At 41.1% G+C, this 19,258-nt stretch overlaps 1 protein-coding gene across 1 annotated transcript; it reads right to left on the bottom strand.

Moving 5' to 3' along the window:
• Window positions 1–330: 330 nt before the first annotated feature.
• Window positions 331–18,884, bottom strand: IYD (iodotyrosine deiodinase). The gene is made up of 5 exons (XM_009503237.2): window positions 18,602–18,884; window positions 8,876–9,070; window positions 6,717–6,876; window positions 4,739–4,895; window positions 331–929 (listed from the first exon to the last, which is right to left on the bottom strand). Exons 1-5 carry the CDS (start codon window positions 18,780–18,782, stop codon window positions 747–749), a joined length of 876 nt encoding a protein of 291 aa, XP_009501532.1. The 5' UTR covers window positions 18,783–18,884; the 3' UTR covers window positions 331–746.
• Between the last annotated feature and the right edge of the window lie 374 nt (window positions 18,885–19,258).

The following is a 19,258-nucleotide window of genomic DNA, read 5'->3' as shown; positions in this document are numbered from 1 at the left end:
CTCTGGGCTGCTTCCAGTGGAAGCAGCAAATATAGGGGACACACTGATAGCTGCCATATGATCTACCTGTGCCTGGAACATGTATAAATAGATGGCAACAAGGAAATTACTTGGATGCCTTGTTCCTACTAGGTCTCCCCCAGTCAAAGACACCTATAATACCAGCAACAGTTTAAGAAAGCCTAGTATAGACAAAGTTTTGGAGGTCAATCAAGTAGGGAAAATGCTACTGTATATGAGAAAAAAAACTTCCTCCAATGCAGAACTGAACACAGTGAAGGGGAAGGGGAATTTAAATAGCACATGCTGATCAAGACAAGGCAGCTGAGCTTGAACTCATCATATCTTTTAATACAACCTCCATTAAAATTCTGAAGTGAAAATAACTTTGTAATGGTAGTCACAAAAGTATGAGAATATACGTTCTAGTTCAAGGAAAGATTTGTCCCTTAAATACATAAGAAAAATCGAGTGATGAAGGTCATTTAAATGCCATTGTACATGTCCCCTGGAACATCTGCCTGGGCTCATTGGTAATAGCACCTGTCAAATGCACAGTGCTTGGCTGCTCACTGCTATTAGTAAAAGCAGCCACCGTGATTAGACTAGCACTGAAAAAATACAGGTGTAAACAGCCAGAGCAGCAGTGACGTAGGAGGACGATACAGAAACAACAGTGACAACTTCAGCGGGCTGCTGCTTACTAGCTGGCAGCAGAGATGTGCTCCTTCCTTGTGGTGCTGGGCTCACATGACCACCATGATGTCTTCCAGCGGCTTTCGGGTCAGCGCAGGCACAGTAGCATCTTTCCTGGGATAGCCAACGGGGAGCAGCAGAAGTAGCTTCTCATTTGCTGGGCGCTGCAGCAGCACTCGGAGTTGGGGGCCGCAGTTGAGTGGTGTGGAGGTCACGGTGTACAGACCTGCGTTCTGCAGCAAGACAGACAGCAACAGAGTAAGACAGAGGTCTGTGCTCTGCATTTGTATCCATTAATCTCACCAGACCTGTACACATTATCCTATTGACTAGCCCAGAAATGCTGCTTCATTAGACTCTTCTGCAGATTTTAGAACACCTGATTTACTGATAGCCTGAACAGTACCATAAAAGACACCTACTTTGCTTACAGCAAAGTACAGAAAAGCATTTCTCCACCACAGCAACAGCACAGACTAAAGGACATAGCCTTATTCTGCCTGACATGTCTGTGTGTTGTACAGGAGGAGCCTGCCTGCAGTGCTCAGTGTAATGGGGGACCCATGGCTACAGTGAAGGTGAGAGGGAGTTTTGGGGATATCACTGGAATGCCAGGTGCCCACCAAAGCCACTCTATCACTCCCCTCCTCAGCTGGACAGGGGAAAGAAAGATATAACGAAAGGCTTGTGGGTCAAGATAAGGGCAGGGAGAGATTACTCTCCAATTACTGTCACAGGCAAAACAGACTCTACTTGGGGAAATGAGCTTAATTTATTAGCAATCAAATCAGAGTAAGGTAATGAGAAAATAAAAACTAAATCTTAAAATACCTTGCCCCCAGCCCTCCCTTCTTCCCGGGCTCAACTTCACTCCTGATTTCTCTTCCTCCTCTCCTCCAGCAGCACAGGGGGAGGGGGAATGGAGGTTGCGCTCAGTTCATCACATGATGTTTCTGCTGCTCCTTCCCCCTCAGGGGGAAGACTCCTCACACTCTTCCCCTGCTCCAGTGCACAGGGCATAGTCCCTACATGAACTTCTGTAATGTGGGTCCTTTCCAGAGGCTACTGTTCTTCATGAACTGCTCCAATGGGGGTCCTTTCCATGGGGTTACAAGTCTTGCCAGCAAACCTGCTCCAGCAAGGGCTTCCCACAGGGTCACAGCCTCCTTTGGGCATCCACCTGCTGTGGTGTGGGGTTGTCACGGACTGCAGGTGGATATCTGCTCCACTGTTAACCCCCACGGGCTGCAGGGGCACAGCCTGCTTCACTGTGGTCTTCACTATGAGCTGCAGGGGAATCTCTGCTCTGGCTCCTGGAGCACCTTCTCCCCCTCCTTCTTCACTGACCCTCATGTCTGCAGAGTTGCTTCTCTCACATATTCTCACTCCTCTCTTCTGACTGCTGTTGGTGTTGTGCAGGGTTTTTTCCCCTCCCTTCTTAAATACATTGTCCCAGAGTCACTACCACCGCTGCTGATGGGCTTAGCCTTGGGCAATGGCAGGTCCATCTTGGAGCCGGCTGGCATTTGGCTACATCAGACATCGGCAAATCTTCTAGCAGCTTCTTACAGAAGCCACCCCTGTAGTCCCCTGTCCCCCCCCAAAACCTTGCCACGCAAACCCAATATGTTGCACCCCTCACCTCTGTGAGCCACATATTTAAGAATTATCATTAAAATCCACATTCATCACACAATCTTCACAAACTTCACTCATATCAACAAAAAAGAATTCTCCACACCAAAATCAAAATAACATAATCACAACACTGAAAGGAAGTGGACAATTTATACACAATCCACCCCTTGTCCCTTCATCCCAATTGCAACAACCCAAATTCCCCATGATCATTCCACTCTCTAGCATTATTCAGCCCATGTTTTGCCCATTACCTCTCCCAGTTACTATCCTTATCTCAAATTCCTTGTGCCCCAAGTTGGGTGCTAAGAAGGACTGTTGTGGTTTAACCTGAGCCAGGAACTAAGCACCGTGCAGCCACTCGCTCACTCCCCCCTCCCCTGTGGGATGGGGGAGAGAATCTGAAGAGTAAGGAAACTTGTGGGTTAAGGTAAAGGCAGTTAAGATAAAGACAGGTAAAGCAAAAGCTGCCCACGCAAGCAAAGCTGAATGAGGAATTAATTCACTACTTCCCATTGACAGGGAGGTGTTCAGCCATCTCCAGGAAAGCAGGGCTCCATCACACCTAACAGTTATTTAGGAAGACAAATGCCATAACTCTGAATGTCCCCCTTTTCCTTCTTCTTCCCCCAGCTATATATTCTGAGCATGATGTCATACGGTGTGGAATAGCCCTTTGGTCAGTTGGGGTCAGCTGTCCCAGCTGTGTCCCCTCCCAACCTCTTGTGCACCCCCAGCCACTCGCTGGTGGGGTGGGGTGAGAGGCAGAAAAGGCCTTGACTCTGTGTAAGCCCTGCTCAGCAGTAATGAAAATGTCCCTGTGTTTTCAACACTCTTTTCAGCACAAATCCAAAACGTAGCCCCATACCAGCTACTGTGAAGAAAATAACTCTATCCCAGCAAAACCAGCACATCATCCCATGGGGTTCATCTGGCTCATACAAAAAAAATATTTTGGTTCTTGCTCCCACACAGCTGGCAGGAAGGCGTCTTACAGCTTTGTGACCATTTGTTCCTGCTGTACCTGACAGGAATAGGGGGCTCATGCTCTGCCTCAGAGTTTTTCACAAGAGTCTGTTGCCACCTCTCACAGTGGCCAGCGTTCAGGCTTACATCAGAACCCCAAAATAAGTCTATGCATAACTCCTCCTCTCATATGAAATCTCATTAAAAAGCTAAACAATCTGACAAACAGTAAAGAGCTGACACTATCCCAAATGACCCCACACCTGAGGGGCTTCCTGAGAATTGCACGTGTGGATTTCAGTCTCTCTCTCTATGTAAAGCAAGCATCTGGGGAGGCTTTGGGATATAAAATTCAGCCAGGGAGAGGTGTTCAGGCAGTGGGCCTCTCATGTTAAATAACCTCCCTCCATGACCTTCTGAAGAGGAGAAGACCTAATAGTGGTGGTGCTGAATGTTAGGAGTCCATGGCACTGTGCTCTTTAACATTGTCAATTAATTTCTAAGAGCTGGGAAAGAGGCAGTGCTACAAAGCCTAACAGTTGGTAAGGAGAAGTCTCACCTGATGGTGGGCTGGGTCAGGGGAAAGTGGAGCCTTGTCACTCCTACTGCTTCTGACTAAGGCGCTAGTGACACAGTGCTGGTTCTGCCCCATTCCCTGGGCATCTCCCTTGCTCTCAGCTCCATGGAAGGGAAATACAGAGCCCTGTGCAGCTGCAGAGCAGCAACACCCCAGCAATGGGCTTCTGCACTGCTCAATTCTCAGACTTACCAACCTGAAGATCCTCTTGAGGAACAGCAATTTGGGCAGGGAGCTGTCACTCAAAACAGAATGGAGGAGAAATGGCAGTTCCTGGTAGGAAATTGGCCTAATATAAGAAGTGGCACCTTGCTGTTATCCTGCTGACAGGCCAAGTTAGCAATTGGAATAACTTCACTATTTAAAAAATTGTGTGAATACATCAGATACAACTAGCAGAACTGAGCACTGAGAAATAACCAAGAAAATAGAACTTGCTGGTGTCAAACATGCTGAGCTTTAGAAATCAGCTTACATTCAGAAATGCCTCGGAAAGACTGATTGAAATAGCACAGCCTGTTCTGTGAAATATGTCCCTGATTTTTTTCCCAGTATTTTAAACTAAAAATGATTTGGGGTCAAGCCATTTTTTGAGAAGAGTGACAACTCTGGAAGTATGCTGCATTCCATGTTTCTTCTTGTTAACCAGTGCTGATGGTAAGAATCACCTTCTCAGATGTGGGCCTGTGCAGAATAACTTTAAAACTCAAAACTAAGGTATAGCATCAGGAATTGGAGTAATCCAGAGGACTGATAATGTTAAAATCTAAATTGGGTTCCACCCTCATTTGGGCAGAATAGCCTTGATATGTGATCCAAACCAATATATTGACTCCCAGTGTGCCGATTCTGTCAATGTACCTGCAGTGCAGCAAGGAGAATACCACAGGCAATAGAAACACTGATTTCGTTGTAGTAGTGGGTCTTCTTTTTGCCATTTGGAAGCCACCCATATACCTGCTTGAAAATGAGGATCAGATAGGGAGCAGTGTCCAAGTACTCTTTGATCCAGTTTGTTCTGCAAAAGAATAATGTTTAAGACATTTATTTTGTGACCTTTTCACTTTCCCATAAGTCACATTTACTGTCTGCAAAGGGACACTAAAGAAACACAACAATTACAGCAGCAGACTAAAGCTCAGAACATTTACGGCAAAGGATTAAGTATTATCAGCTTAAATAGAAACATTTCTGAAAAAAAGTTTGAATAAGAGTTCTCAATTTTAACAGATTCGGCTGTGGAGTTGATGCGCTCACTCTGATAGTGGAATTGAAAAAAAATAGGAGGTAGTTCTTGACCTCTTATCTATGAACTGGCCTCATGAGCATTTGCCCTTGAGATTATTTAATTCCTGGAATTTTGCAGATTTGCAGCTCCACCTGTTACCAGCAGTGCCAATTTTTTTGTGATTGTAGGAAAAACTGCTGACAAAAAAGTTCAAAGCTTCTTGGTCTAAGGTGTAAACCTAACTATATTCTCACAGCAAAAAAATGTTATTCTGTTTCTGGGTATTTCAGCCCTGTTAGAGTTCATTTGGTTCCACGTTTTTGTAATGACAGTATATGCAATTAGGATATAGGATTTAGATAAGAAAATGTGTGTTTTCTACTATTCCCACTCAAAATATAAAAAATACTATACTTTAGTTGTTAACGTACCACATAAATTTACATAGCACATAAGTGCCTGAAAAATAATAACATTATGAAACAAGTAGGGCAAATCAACCCTATAAAGCTTTGTGCATACGTTTCATTTGACAAACCAAGACTTGGTAGATGTCTTCCCGTTATGTGAAGTTAAGCAAGTCGGTCGGACTTTGGAGGGCATTTGGAACAATTAAATGTTGCATAATTCAGCACAAGTCTTGGGGCTACCTCAGTCAGCAGAAAAGCTCCCAATGGCTTTGGGGGCTTCATTGTTCAGCAAACAACAGGAAAAAACTGGGACGAGCTATGGCAACAGAGGTTACATAGAAAGAAGAATAATGAAGACAAATGCTTGGAAAAGTTTCAAGATGGAGAGTATATAATCCCTTTTACTGGAGGCGATTTTATGAACCAGCCACAAAGGCACTATTCTACACATATTTTTAAGTTTTTCTTTCCAAACATGAATCTTAGATATATATTAAAAACAAGAGTGAGGAAGAAAAGGAAAGGGATACTAAAAGAAATCAAGACAAGCTTCTTTTATCACTTCCATTTTCTAGGCTGTAGTGCTTTCAGTAAGATTCACATCATCTTGAGAATCAAGACAAAGCCATGCAACAGGAAAGGATGTGCTGAATATCTGAGTCACTTATTTCATCCTTCTTCTGGTAAGATTGAAGCACACAGGCATAGCGAGTTTTTCTTTTGTGTCTATCAGCTGGGTGCTGCATCTCACCTGGCCCTTAGAACGAGGCAGCCAGAATTAACATATACAGATAGTAAACTTTCCTTTCAGCTCCTGCTGGACAGGAACTCTCCTTTCCTCAGACAGGAGTTTCTTCTTCCCAGCAAAAGGACCACAATACCGTGATCCTGGCAACTTTCTGTCTGAGGAAGTCTCTGACCCCACCTTTCTTCTTCTTCTATTATCAGGAAGTGGGAAATACTTAGAGCTGCCCTCCTGAGCAGCGCCAGAAAACTGGGGAGAGTTTAAGGAACATGGATTTGAGGGAACATTTTTAAAGCGAGATTTTTAAAATTGAGATTAATGTTTTCAGTTTGGGGTTTTTTTGTCCTGAAAATAAGGGGAAGGAAAAAAAAGCATGACTAAAATGTCCCAACATTGTCCTTCCTAGACCGTACCACAGTTCCTTTCAAGCTCCTTAACCAACTGACTTTTTCATACCTCAATCTTTTCAGGTCATTGACCCATCTGTCTCCCATCCTTTTTTTGTAGTTGATTTCTTCTTCTTCTTCTACGATCTCACGAATCTTATGTTTTAAAAATGGATCTTGAACTACCACAAAGGTCCAGGGCTCAGTGTGCGCTCCACTGGGTGAAGTACCTTCATACAAAACCAGGGAAAGATGAAAAACCCAGTTGGCACAATGCTGAAGGAGGGTGGGCAGCGAGAGGTATCAGCTCTTCTTTGTGGGCTTTCAGACTGACCAACAGAGCAATGGGAAAGCAAGTTGATGAGTTGGGGAGCAAAGGACTGAGATAAGTTCTGCCAGACAATCTCTGCTCATTTGTTTCTCAAAGAATGTGAAGTCCCATACCATGACAGAGGTTACTCCTTTGATACAGCCATCTTACAGGAAACAAAAATGAGGGATTTGTAAAAATTCCTTGTGGTTCTTACAATGAGGCAGTTGTTATGGTGCGATATATGCACACAGTAATGTTAATGCAAAGCATTATACCTCAGGCAACACACTGCCTGAATATGCAACCAACTCTGGGACATGGTTTTAGCTGAAGGGCAAAGCTAATGGCTTTCAGGGAAACAAGGCTAAGCGACCACCCGCAGGAATCTGTCACTGACTGACAAAGATGAGTAGCTGCACAATACAGACATCTGCCATATAGCACACAAGTTTGAGTTTGTTGTCCCAAAGACAGCTGGTGTATGTAGGTGTTCACATATTAAGTCTGCACTTGCTTATTCAGCCTTGATTATTACACACCAACACCACTGGAGGATAATTTAACTGGCTAGCAGATTAAAGCCAGAAGCTGAAGAATATAGTTATCTGTACAAGCTTACAGAGAAATAGGTTAAGGAGACTGTTCACATCTCTCTAGTCCCTCATACACATTTTAAAAATATTTAAAAATATTTAAAGGTCTTGCTTATCTAAGCACTGACTTCAGTTTAAGAAACACTGAATAAGCAGCTTGAACTCTCTTTTGTACTAAAACGTGTTTATATTGTGAACCTTGCCTCTCCTCAGGTTTGAGTAAGAACTGATGACATTTATGCTTTGCTTTGTTTTCTTTTCCTCTACACAGCCCAAAGCTTTCAGGGTTACTAAGTACTTCATCTGCACTCCAGGTTTGTTCGCTTTGCTGCATTTGCCAAAACATGCTCAGTGTTTTAATGACTTCCAGCTAATTAGAGGAAGATGGAGACTCGTTACAGTGCAGTAACAAAGCTGCTTACAGTTTTTAAAGGGAAAACAATGTACATCAGTTCCGCAGAATCTCTATATTATTAATCCTGCTGGAGGCTACTGAACTTTTCTATACTAACAGCAACTGGTTCACAGAAAAAAGATAATGAGGGTCAAACACACTCCTAGCTGAAGTCAATGTTACTAAAGCAGAGAGGAGATTAGGCCAGGACATTACAATAACTATTTGAATCATATTAGTTCTCTAAAAAAAAAAAGAAAATTCTTTTCTGACACTCAGTCAAATAACCTCAGTCAGGGTCCTCAGCATAACTCTCCAGTCATATACCATAAGAACCTGGTGCTGATGTTGAAAGGACTGGAAAAGTGGTTTTTATTCCAGACCGAAACTTTTTTCCCCATAATAAACCCTAACCATTTATGTAGACTGAAATATTTAATATGGCTGGGACAATTTTATCAGTTTGTTTGGGGGAAAAAAACCCAACAAACAAAACCCACACATAATAAATATCATCATAATGAATGAAATTTTAAAGCACGCGAAGTACACATGGTTTGACATTTTTGTGAGAAAATGCGTTTCTATTTGAAAGATGCTTCACTAAAATGTACATCAATTTTAATTTAAAGAACATCTTTTAAAGCTCGAAAATGAAATGTTTTGTTTCATGCTGTTGAAATGCTCTTTTTCCCTTTTGGGTGCGCTGCAAATACAAAGGAATTAGGAATGCTCCAAACCAGTCCCTGACATGTAGTTGTTCAAGCTGAGTAATTTCCAAACAATCAATGGGTGCTCCTTCATTATGGCTACAGGTGAATCTAGAAAAACTATAAGCCAAACGGCTTTTCCACATCACTTTTACACAGCTGAACAGCAATGCTGATCCTTTTGGGGTTTTTTTGACCCTGAGCTACTCAGTACCATACCTGCTGTTCTGATGACATTATCGATAACCTCCCTGGGGACCGGCTCATTACTGAGAAACCTGACAGACCGCCTCTTATTAAGAAGCTCGTAAAATATCTGTGACCTTTTAATCATTTCAGCCTCAGAGTAGCGCTCCACAAAAAAGGGGACATGGGCAACATTTTCATCAAGTCCTTGCCACTCTTCATCGACATCTGCAAGAAAATAAAAGTGGTTAGGGATTTTTTTTTTTGCTGGAGAATGCTCTTTATATCTTTGGCATTCACCACTGTAATGCACTTTGGCCTGTGCTGGCATACATTGCACTTTTACACCACTAGAAAGGCAAAGTCTGAGGTTCTAGCTGACACAACTAATTGATCCTGAGCTCCAGCTACTGAATAAACACCTTGTTTAAATACCAAAAGGCAGGAGGGTCCTGGCTGGCTGTAGCAAGTGTGATCCAAAAAGTTATGGCCTTCTCCACTTCAACCTGCAAGCCAGCCTGTAAAGGTGGGTTACAAGCTGAAACAGCAGTGAAAACTTGGCCAACCTTTCAGCCCTCTTTTCTCAGTAAGTAAATGTGAACATGTGTGTTCTTTCCTCAGCAGTCTAATAAGGAAAAAAAAAATTAAATTACTGAAGTTAAGGAGAGGGCTTAAGTACCACGTCATGTAAAATCTCCTCTAAGGAGCTGAACGTCGACTTCTTCCATATTCATGTTTCATAGCAGAAGCATTACAAGTCCAGGCTCTGCACAAATATGACTTTGTGGTTAAGTTCTTTGGTTTCATGATACTTTCAGCATAAGAGGAAATGGATAACAGGAATCTATACTTAGGATAACAACATATCAAATGTAGGATATTGTGTTTCTTGTCTTTAATTTAAGAACTTAAAATGGCTCCTCATTTCACTGAAATCTGTCTCTTTGGGGTTTTTTTGTACCACAAAATGCATCTTCTGTTGTCTCTGAGATCTCCTCTTTCTCCCCTGCATTCCTAGAACCAGCAGGGATTGTATTTTTTACAACTATGATATGGAAGTTAAAGCCATTTAAATTTTGCATTTTGACTAGTCAATAGTATTGAACAATCTGCTACAGAGGGCTGAGTCAGGAAAAAATACTCCAGTTCTTTTTCAGTCACCATTAGGCTATTATTCCAGAATCATAGCAATCTCCAGTGCAAATTCAAACAGCAATTATTTCTGTGTTTTAGTAGTTGCCTTAGAGACCAGCCTGATTTTTTGTTCATTTTATAAACAGCCGTGAAATATTCACAAGTGTGGCTCAGCATGTGCAAGAGACTACAATATATCCAGTTTCATATGTTGAATCTAAACAGTGATTCTGGTCGCCAAACAACATCCACTTCATTTTGCATAAAAATAAGTCACCCAGAAAGTTTGTTTGGTTTAGCATTTCATGTCTGTGTTAAGCACTCTCAGTCACACTCTGCAGGGACCTGGCTCCATGGTAATGGGAAGCAGTGACCCATTGTAAAAGTTATTTTTGTGGTCATCTTGCACACTTAAACTGAAAAAGGAAGAAGGTGCCTCTTCCTAGTGTTCCCTTTGCAGTTTACACTTAGTACAATAGATTATTTACTGTTCAATAGCAACTGGCTGACTAGGACTTGCCCTTTGCTAGGATTCTGGTGATCTTTTCTTTCAGAAACTTTCACACCCCTTTTTTTTGCTCTTCCTCCTCCACACTCAGTGAATGGAATTCCGTGGGGTTAAAAGTCTATGTTTACACTAGCAAGCAGCGTGGTGCAATAGGATGTTGAAAGGAAGAGCTTCTGCTGGGGGCCCAGTGTTCAACATCCTACAGGTTTTAGAGTGGTAGGCTAGCTGGGAAAGGGGAGACAGGGAGACCGTTAAAACTCTGCATCTTTCCCGCCTCTTCTACACTATGCATGGTACCATAGGATGTCATTTTCAAGGACCATTGTTAAGCTGGTAAAATCCAATATGCAACCTCTCCTTGAAGATTCACTGGGCATGCAGCTGTGGAATAGTTTGCAGAATGCATATCTCTGCCTCTTGCATCTTTGCCTGGTGGTTTGGAAGAAGGCACAACCCTCAGCCCAGAGGGTAGGGCCCATGTAATCAGAGGCACAGTGACCTTAGTTCAGTTTTACTGAGATAATTGCTGTGAAGATGTGAGAAAGAACATGAACTAAAGCCACGCTGGATGAGAAAGAAAAAAAGTAAAAAGCAAAAGGTAAAAGTAAAAAATCTTCCACATACAGAAGCTGAGATGGTGCTGGCCGACAGCCAATGAATTTGAAAGAAAAAATGATGATGCAAAAATGTATAAAACCCTAAGGGAAAAAACAGTTAGGAGATAGCAACCTAGCAACCCTTTCTGACTTGACTGATGACTGTCTGGCCAGCAGAGAAATTCAAAAGGTGTCCATTGATATAGACAGGACAGAAAATCACGCAAGCTTTGGCCATATAACCTCTTCTGCAATATCCTCTTGAAGGACTTACAGGCCTGGAAGCTGGATGGGCTCCTGCAACTGTCTTGGTTGGTCCAATAAAATTAATTCTCCCTCTCCAAATACATCTTGTGTATAGTAGTACTGAAACTACAACAAAAATATTAATTGCTGAACTGAGATTTAGCAGCTACACAGAATGACACACACCTAATTTTATCCATAAGCACTCACGTAAGAGGAGTTTCTAAATGGAAAAAATATTTTCCTTATGATAACAAAAAACTTCCTGAAATCAGCTGAGGTTGTGCATTGCCTATCAGAAGGCAGAATCTGACCTGAAAACTATGCTGAAAGTAGGTATTGGATTAGTGTCTTGGTGAAAATTTCAAGTCAGACTATACTTTTTGTGCTTATATCAATGTGCTGTAGTGATCGTCCCTATCCATTTCCCAAGCTTACAATGTTGAGTGTCCTGGGAAATAGAAATAGATTATTTCTAGCCTAGAAAGAGTCAAATAAAGCTAACTCCAGGACCCAAGAGTCCTTATGTGCTCTCAATATTTACTTTCTTCTAATGAGGTTTTTATCAAAGTTCAGAAAGTAGGAAATGGCACACATTCCATGCACCATACCTTTTATTCAACCGCTGATGAAGGAGACTTGATGGTCTAACCTTCGCTTCTAAGCAAATCCATGACCTGCTTGGCCATCTCTTTTTCTAGTATTATTGCAAAACTAGCAACAATCATTCTGAGTTAGAGATACCAAGACTAGTCTATAAAATACTGAAAATCTTTACAAAGGAGGTTTGTCAAATGGGAGCAAAGGCTCGAGGAAATTTGTGTAATCTCTATACCTGGTTTTGAACCACATGGAGAGAAAAGGCAGGTAGTTGATAAACCATCACTACATACATGAATGTTGAAGGACAGAAGGATGAAGAGCAAGATTAGACTATTTATATGGATGAGGACAGTAGTCAGAGAGCTGACTCAGATGGTGTACTCGGTCCAAGAGGATGTCGCTTGTGGCCAGTTGAGTGCAGAAGCCTAGACAGCGAACTGGTAGAGCTATCAGTGCCTGTACAGACCATGAAACAAAATGCGACAGGGAGGGAAGAATGAAGATGCAATGACAACAGAGTATCTGTTTTGACTTGTCCAGGAAGCATATAAATAAAAAACAGGTAATAATTGGTGTTGTGGTAGATTGTGAAGAAATAAAAAAGTAGCATGGCTAAAAAAGGGTTGCTTTTTGAGATGCACTGTCTTCTGGGATAGTGTGAAACCTACAAAGGTCCCCAGGGTCACATCTAGATCAGGAAACATCTCTAAGAGAGAGTCACATTGCCTCAACCACATCATTGTTATAAAGTACATAGGGGAAGCATAGCTTTCCAGGCATAGACCAAGGAGGAAATGGTATGATAATACTAGAAACCAGTATTACCAGCTGAAGGATCCAATACCTTAATAAAATGACCTGTTTTCCTCTCGTGCAGTGACTCTCTTGGTTTCAGTGAGAGGAGAGGATGTTATTAAAAAAAAAAAAAGTACCCCTAAGCTGAGATTATTGGTTCATTCAATTTAATTGACTAAACGAAAGGGCAAGGAAAAGTAGGTCTATAACTGTGGCTCTCAATTTTTAAGGAAACAAACCTGCGGAAAATAAAAGATTAAGAAAAATTAAGTTGGAGATCTCAGACTGAAGAATTCAGGGATCAGGAAGCAGAGATTTGGCATTTTTTTAAATCAGAGGTATAAAAATAATCTTAGATGTAATTGGCTGAATAAACATCTCAATTACATTATGGATAGGCAACTAGGAATGGAAGAAAAGGATTAGTTAGCACAGAAACCTAGGCCTTGATATCAGAAAGTATAAAACATGCAGTATTACCTAAGGCCAAGCTGTGTTAAACTTTGTGAGGTTAGCTTGCTTGGTTGGGTTTTTTTCCCCTGTAAGTAGAACAGAAGAAAAGAAGTGAAGCTGCCCTGTGGCCTGGATGGTGCAACTTAATAATAATGTGATGAAACAAAAAATGTACTTTCAAAGACGTTGAACGTGGGACAAAGGTGAGGTGACTGGTGACAATGAAAGTATGAGAATCACCATATCTGAACTTAAGTTTTGTAAGCAAAACTTACAAACCTTAATGCACTCAAAACAGAAATACTGGCTGAGGCAGAAGAACCACCCAGAAGTGAGAGAACTGACACACAAAACCAGAACTCTCTTTGCAATTTTTTTTAATAATAAATTCATCTATCATTTATTTTCTTCCACCATGTGTCTACCATTCACTCTTAGCAGTTAACATTATCCATATGCTAAGCTAAAATCATTATCAGCACCATCTGTTTAGTGCATGCTCTCTATATCTTTAATTGCTGTGTTTGGACATACTCCTGTTTGTACAGTCACATTATACAATATTACAAATATCTTGTTTATGTCTCTGTGTATTCCATCATTTGATGAACAACAGACATCCTGCTAGTCAGTCTATTATCTTGTTAGCCACGTTCTCAAGATTGCCATTTGTTGTACATTTGCAATAGTCATCAGGCTTCCTCCTTTTTAAGCAAATCTGAAATGGTTTTGACTCAAATTTCCCAAGTGAAATCTCATTTTAAAAGTAGTATTTCTCTAACTCTATCAGAAATTCCTCTCTGGATACATTTTTGGATGATGTTTGTGTTCTTCCCAGCAGTTCATATGGGAGGTTTAAATCAGCCGACAAATCATGCAATAAATTTTGTAGCAAAAATTCTTCCATGAGTTCCTAATAACATAAATTCACACTGCGAACAATGCCTTTCATTTCATTTCTGTTGGCCACTTATTTTACCTACACTGACACTTCCCTGTGTTGCTGGCTCCCAGTTGTATGTCATGAAGAAATTTCATTTGTACACTCCTTGGTTTTACGCAAATACCACTCGATAATATTAATTGGTCCTGAGACTGATCCTTGAGAAACCACACTTGTAACCTCAATCTAGACCAATGTGTTTGCTTTCCACACCAGCTCTTTCAGTTTCTTCTCTAAGGATTTGCTTCCTAAGCATGGAATTCCTCTCCAATCCTCTTTTCCAGTGTAAAGACACGATGCATAGGAAAACAATTAAATAAATATAAAGAAAGATTTCAGATCTTTGGACTTAAAATGCTGGACAACTGACTCTGGTTTTTTTGCCTGATTAATGACAGACTGCTACATAAGCTGCCACTACAGGAATCCCAGTAGTGAATCCAATCCTGAACTGAGTGTGTGGCAAATAGGGAACTAAAAGAGATAAAGTGCCTTACTAGTGGGTTATTAATGGTGGTTAGCAGGCTGATCCTGGAAAACTCAAGAGTTGGTCAGGGATCTTAAGCGAGAGAAGTATCAAGTGGGAGAAGCAGACCCTGGAAGAAAGAAGCCAGCATTAAAATATTGTCGAAATTACCTCCAACTGGCATATAGTTGCAGAAGGTTTCTTAAGGTCTTCAGAAGAATGGAGTAGCTGTTTTATAAAGAGAAGATTTGCTGGCTTACCTAGTAAAAGGAAAGATGAGAGTTAATCTGACTGCTGTCTATAATCCACAGGAGGGTATTACACCAGGGCTGGAAAAGTATCCTTTAAACTAACAAGAGCATGGAACAGGAAAAATGGGTATAAAGTAGTAGTAAATTGGTTTGGACAGGTAGGCAGAGGAGGATTTTTAACCCATAGCATGAAGTTCTGGAATAGCCTTCCAGCAAGGTTAAAGAAATGGGGTCAAAAAAGATGAGTTTTCATGTTCACTCAGCTGATGACAAAGGCTGGAGGTGTTTGCAGCACCAGGGGGACAAACACAATGACGCGCCATGTCCATCTAAGTCCTATGTTCCTAAATAACACAAAGCATGAACTCTCATTGAATTGGAAAATCAAACTGCTACTGCTTCATTCATGTCAGTAGTGTAATTAAAAGATATGGGAAGCCTTTGAACTTGGGGAGACAAGAAATACTCCTAAGTGGGAGAGGTCTATTATAAGAAGTATCACAAGCAATCATAGGATGTCCTGAGTTGGAAGTGACCTACAAGGATGATAAAGTCCAACTCCTGTCCCTGCACAGGACAAACCCAAATTACACCAAATTTACCTCTAAGGCCATTGTCCAGATGCTTCTTGAATAGCATCAGTGCGTTTTCAGAAGAGGTTGAACATCTGGGCCTTTGTACTTTGCTTTATAGTCCTTAGGTAGCGTACATCACCAAAGTCCCCAAAATTAAATAAGTAGTAATAAAATGCCTTTGCTATTAATCTCTGCAACTGATCCCCAGAGTGACAAGGATACAAATAAAATTCAACCTCATCCTCAACACCTCTGTAAACTGGGTCTGTATTCACCTTACCTGTCAATTGTATTGATCTCAGTATTTGACCAAGAAAGTGACCAATATACAATAAGCTCACTGACCTAAAGCTTGAACTTGTCTTAGCAACAGTCCAGATCTAATTGTGTAAACCTGAAGCAATGGGAGATGAGGTTCCACCACTTTGGGCTCAGATGTCCACCACTAGAAGAGAGCTCTTGTGACTCATCATTCAAGACAAGGCTAAGAAACATCTTTTTCATCTGTATCTAATTGGTAATCACAGATGGCAGCTATACACACATACAGGCCATTCTTGCCAATCCACAGCATAATAATCTCTCATTCTGGATCTCATAAATGAAGGAAAAAGTTACAGAACAGATGGGTGTGCAAACAAATCTGAAGTACTGCCAGCTAAGGCATTAAACAAAGAGACTGACTGAATGCTTTCCACTTAACCACAAAACTGGGTTTCTGGCTGCTCTGAGAAACATCCTTCTCTCCAGCTGCCGAAAGCATAACACAGACAAGCTCAGGAGCACTTGGCCCTCCCTCTTCTGCCCTTCACTGGCAGTAAGTGACTTTACTAAGTCTGTCCAAGCAGCTCAGCTAATTACACCTCATGCTTTGCTGCTCAAAGGTATGCACCTCTCAGGGGAAACATCCCTGGCAGTGCCACTTGATGGAAGGTTCAGGGGGCTGATGATGCCCAAGTAAGTTCAGTGCTTTTCTTACAGAGCGCTTCGCTCTCTTGGCAAAGCGCCCTCACTTTGGTCATGGTCAGGTATCAGAAGACTTGGTCTTCAGCTGCCTCTTCCTCTTAGGGGGCTGTTCAAAATGCAGCTCATTCATTTATGGGGCAGCCCTAGATTCTAGCTTTAGACAAGGCCTTAAAAATGCTTCATTCTCACCTAACTCAAACTCTCTTTAGAAGAACTTTATCTTTAAACACAAGCCACCTTAAGGCATTTAAGTAGAAATGGCCTTTTCTGGTAAAGCAAGATGTTGGTAAAGTAGTAGACTTTGCACAGTAGGTAAAATATTCTCTACTATTAAAAAAATCTCTGTTTATATCCATGTTCCCATTTCAGCCTCTAGTGCAGTCAGTGAAAATTTTATTGCTGATAAAAAAGGGAATATGTTTTGATCCCCAGTTATAACACTAGCAGAGTAGCAGATCCTTACCAAGGTGGCCATTTTCTCTTCTCACTCAGGCTGGGTTTTCCCCTGCAGAAGAAAAACTTCCCCAAGCATGATGCAATTGTTTTAATTTTTCTGGAGATAAAAGACAGACCCGTTTCACAAAGGTGTTGGTTTTGAACCACACAGCATTAAGAGAAAGAGGATTATTTGTTGCTAAAAGCAACATAGCAAGAAAGTCTAATTTAATGTTGGATTACATGGTACATTGAGAGAGGGTTTTATTTAAACATAAATAAATCTCCTTTTAGCACCAGCACAAATGTCTTTATCTACCTGCCAATTGTTTGTAACCAATTTAAAACTACTGCAGTTTTGAATTTAGCACCTGAATAAAAGGGAAACAACTAAGACAGAGAAGAATAATATTTTCTATATGGAGCTGTGGCAGTGAGGCTCCTTGTTAAGAGCTAAGAAGTTTGTTTGTTTAGAGAATCTAAAATTTTAAAATTATAGAAGCAGCTGTAGACAAAGATGTCACTAATAATTCATAGATTGTCATTTGAACTATCCACAGAAGTTTTAATGTGCAGCAATTTAACTGAAATAGTAAGCCTTCAGTAACAAAGGAAATACGGGATAATTTTATACAGATTCTATTTTTTATTGTAGAAAGGAGGGTAAACAGATGAACTAACTTTTAAAGAAATTTTTTATATTTGGGAAATAGTCAACATGGTTTAAAAGGTTCAAAGTATCAACTATTTCTGGAAACTGATACACAACACTAACTCAAGCTACACTGAACACTGAGAAATAAAAAGAAATAATAGTTCTTAGGAAAAGGTATATGAGCAGAAAAACAAAATAAGTTTCAAGATTCCCAGAACTGGACCCAGGCAGTGAGTCATTATGGGACACAAAAACACACAAAAAGCCTTTGAAACCAGCTTGGGTGAAAACGGCTGTATTAACTGCATGTTTAAAAACTTCATAGGAACAGAACTCTAGATTTTTATTTCATAAGGAAATGAAGGGAGCTTATGGAGGAAGCAAAAAGAAGGAAGGGTATATTTTGTGCTCAGACTTTTGTCCAAGCTGCGCATCAGAAATCACTACTGCAAAGAAAAGGGGCATTCTGTACAGGTTCAAATATGCGGTTGAATGAACAGAGACTAGCACTATCACCACATTTTGTTCTTAAATATTTGATCAACATACCTCCCAAATGATCCCAGTGCTAATCCAGCTAAAGCTCTCATGGACATTCACAGAAGTCACAAATGAAGGATTTTTGTAATAACTGTAGTAAACCCATTCCCAATTATTCTGGGTCTGCTGAGATCAAATTTGTAGCACTGGCCGGTAGAGTGGGATGAGATGTCTACAAAATCAGCTTGCAGATAGGAACTGTCTGCTCAGGTCTTCCCTTTGCTCACACTAATGAGGCCTGGGGCAAGGCCAGGGAGACTTCAGCAGTAACTCCTTTCTTTTCCTACACCTGCCACAAAGTCCCTCATCTGAGGGTCTGAGATCTGCTCGGCGAGGGGCAGACAGCAGTCTTTGAGAATGAGTTTTCTTTTTGCAATCTGACCTGTGGGATCTGGAGGAAATAGTGATTTACACCAAGAGTGACATGACATCAGGACAGCCTCCTTCCACAGAGCTGGCAAGATCAGGGCACAGCAGCAGTGGTGCTATCCATTTCCATCACTGTGGAGAAGTCGAGAAGATTTAATCTTTATTCATATCAGCAGACCAAATTCAAACAACAAAACTGTTCAGAGGGATAAGATTTTTCTTACCTTCTTCGTCTAAGTGATGGTCAGTGCCATCTTTTAAATCTTCATCCACCCATGGGCGAGACAGAGGCTTGCTTTTAGTCTCACGTTTTTTCTTCTCTCCATTAGTCTTCTTCAGTATTACCCCAATCAACACACATATAATGGCTATCAAGACTGGGGTTAGGGAAGAAAAGAGTGCCATGACTATGGAAATGTGAAGCCTTCCTTCCAAGTTCAATAGTTTCTCCTGAAAAGGAGAGGGTGAAATGGGAAGAGCAGAACGGCAGTAAGCAGAAAGGGGTGGACCCAAGGTTCAGTCCTCAACCCTATCCTGCTTCTACTTTTCAGCCACCGCCCCCACAATCTCATTTGTGATGTGCTTCTGCTGTTTAGCAGACTCAGATTTATATATTTTCTGGAAAGAAACTGCTTATAAGCAGCAAGCAGAGGCACTGACCATACACAAATGCATAAATGCAAAATAAAAAACCAGATCTTCCAAAACCCCAGACTAAGGCAAAACAATTCTCTGCCTAATTTTTATCATTACGGTGGTCCCAGTAATCCTGCTTGTAATGATGATTATGAGAAAGAGCCAAGTGAGAATGTGACTTTTAAAAACTCATGCCATCTCTTCAATGTTTAACTCATAATGTTAGTCATATTGCACGTATCCCA

Source organism: Phalacrocorax carbo, chromosome 3 (assembly GCF_963921805.1).
Source record: "Phalacrocorax carbo chromosome 3, bPhaCar2.1, whole genome shotgun sequence".
In the NCBI taxonomy this organism is placed as follows: Eukaryota; Metazoa; Chordata; class Aves; order Suliformes; family Phalacrocoracidae; genus Phalacrocorax; species Phalacrocorax carbo.
Note: the sequence above shows the minus strand (reverse complement) of the source record. Positions and strands in the feature narration are given on the sequence as shown.

What these genes read in the sequence shown, in the direction of transcription:
- IYD (XM_009503237.2), bottom strand. Translation starts at nt 18,782, where the DNA reads ATGGCACTCTTTTCTTCCCTAACCCCAGTCTTGATAGCCATTATATGT. An exon ending in CCATCACTTAGACGAAGAAG is followed by an intron (nt 9,071 to 18,601) that starts GTAAGAAAAATC and finishes ATTTTCTTGCAG; the next exon opens with ATGTCGATGAAGAGTGGCAA. An exon ending in TTCTCCTTGCTGCACTGCAG is followed by an intron (nt 930 to 4,738) that starts GTACATTGACAG and finishes GTCTTGCTGCAG; the next exon opens with AACGCAGGTCTGTACACCGT.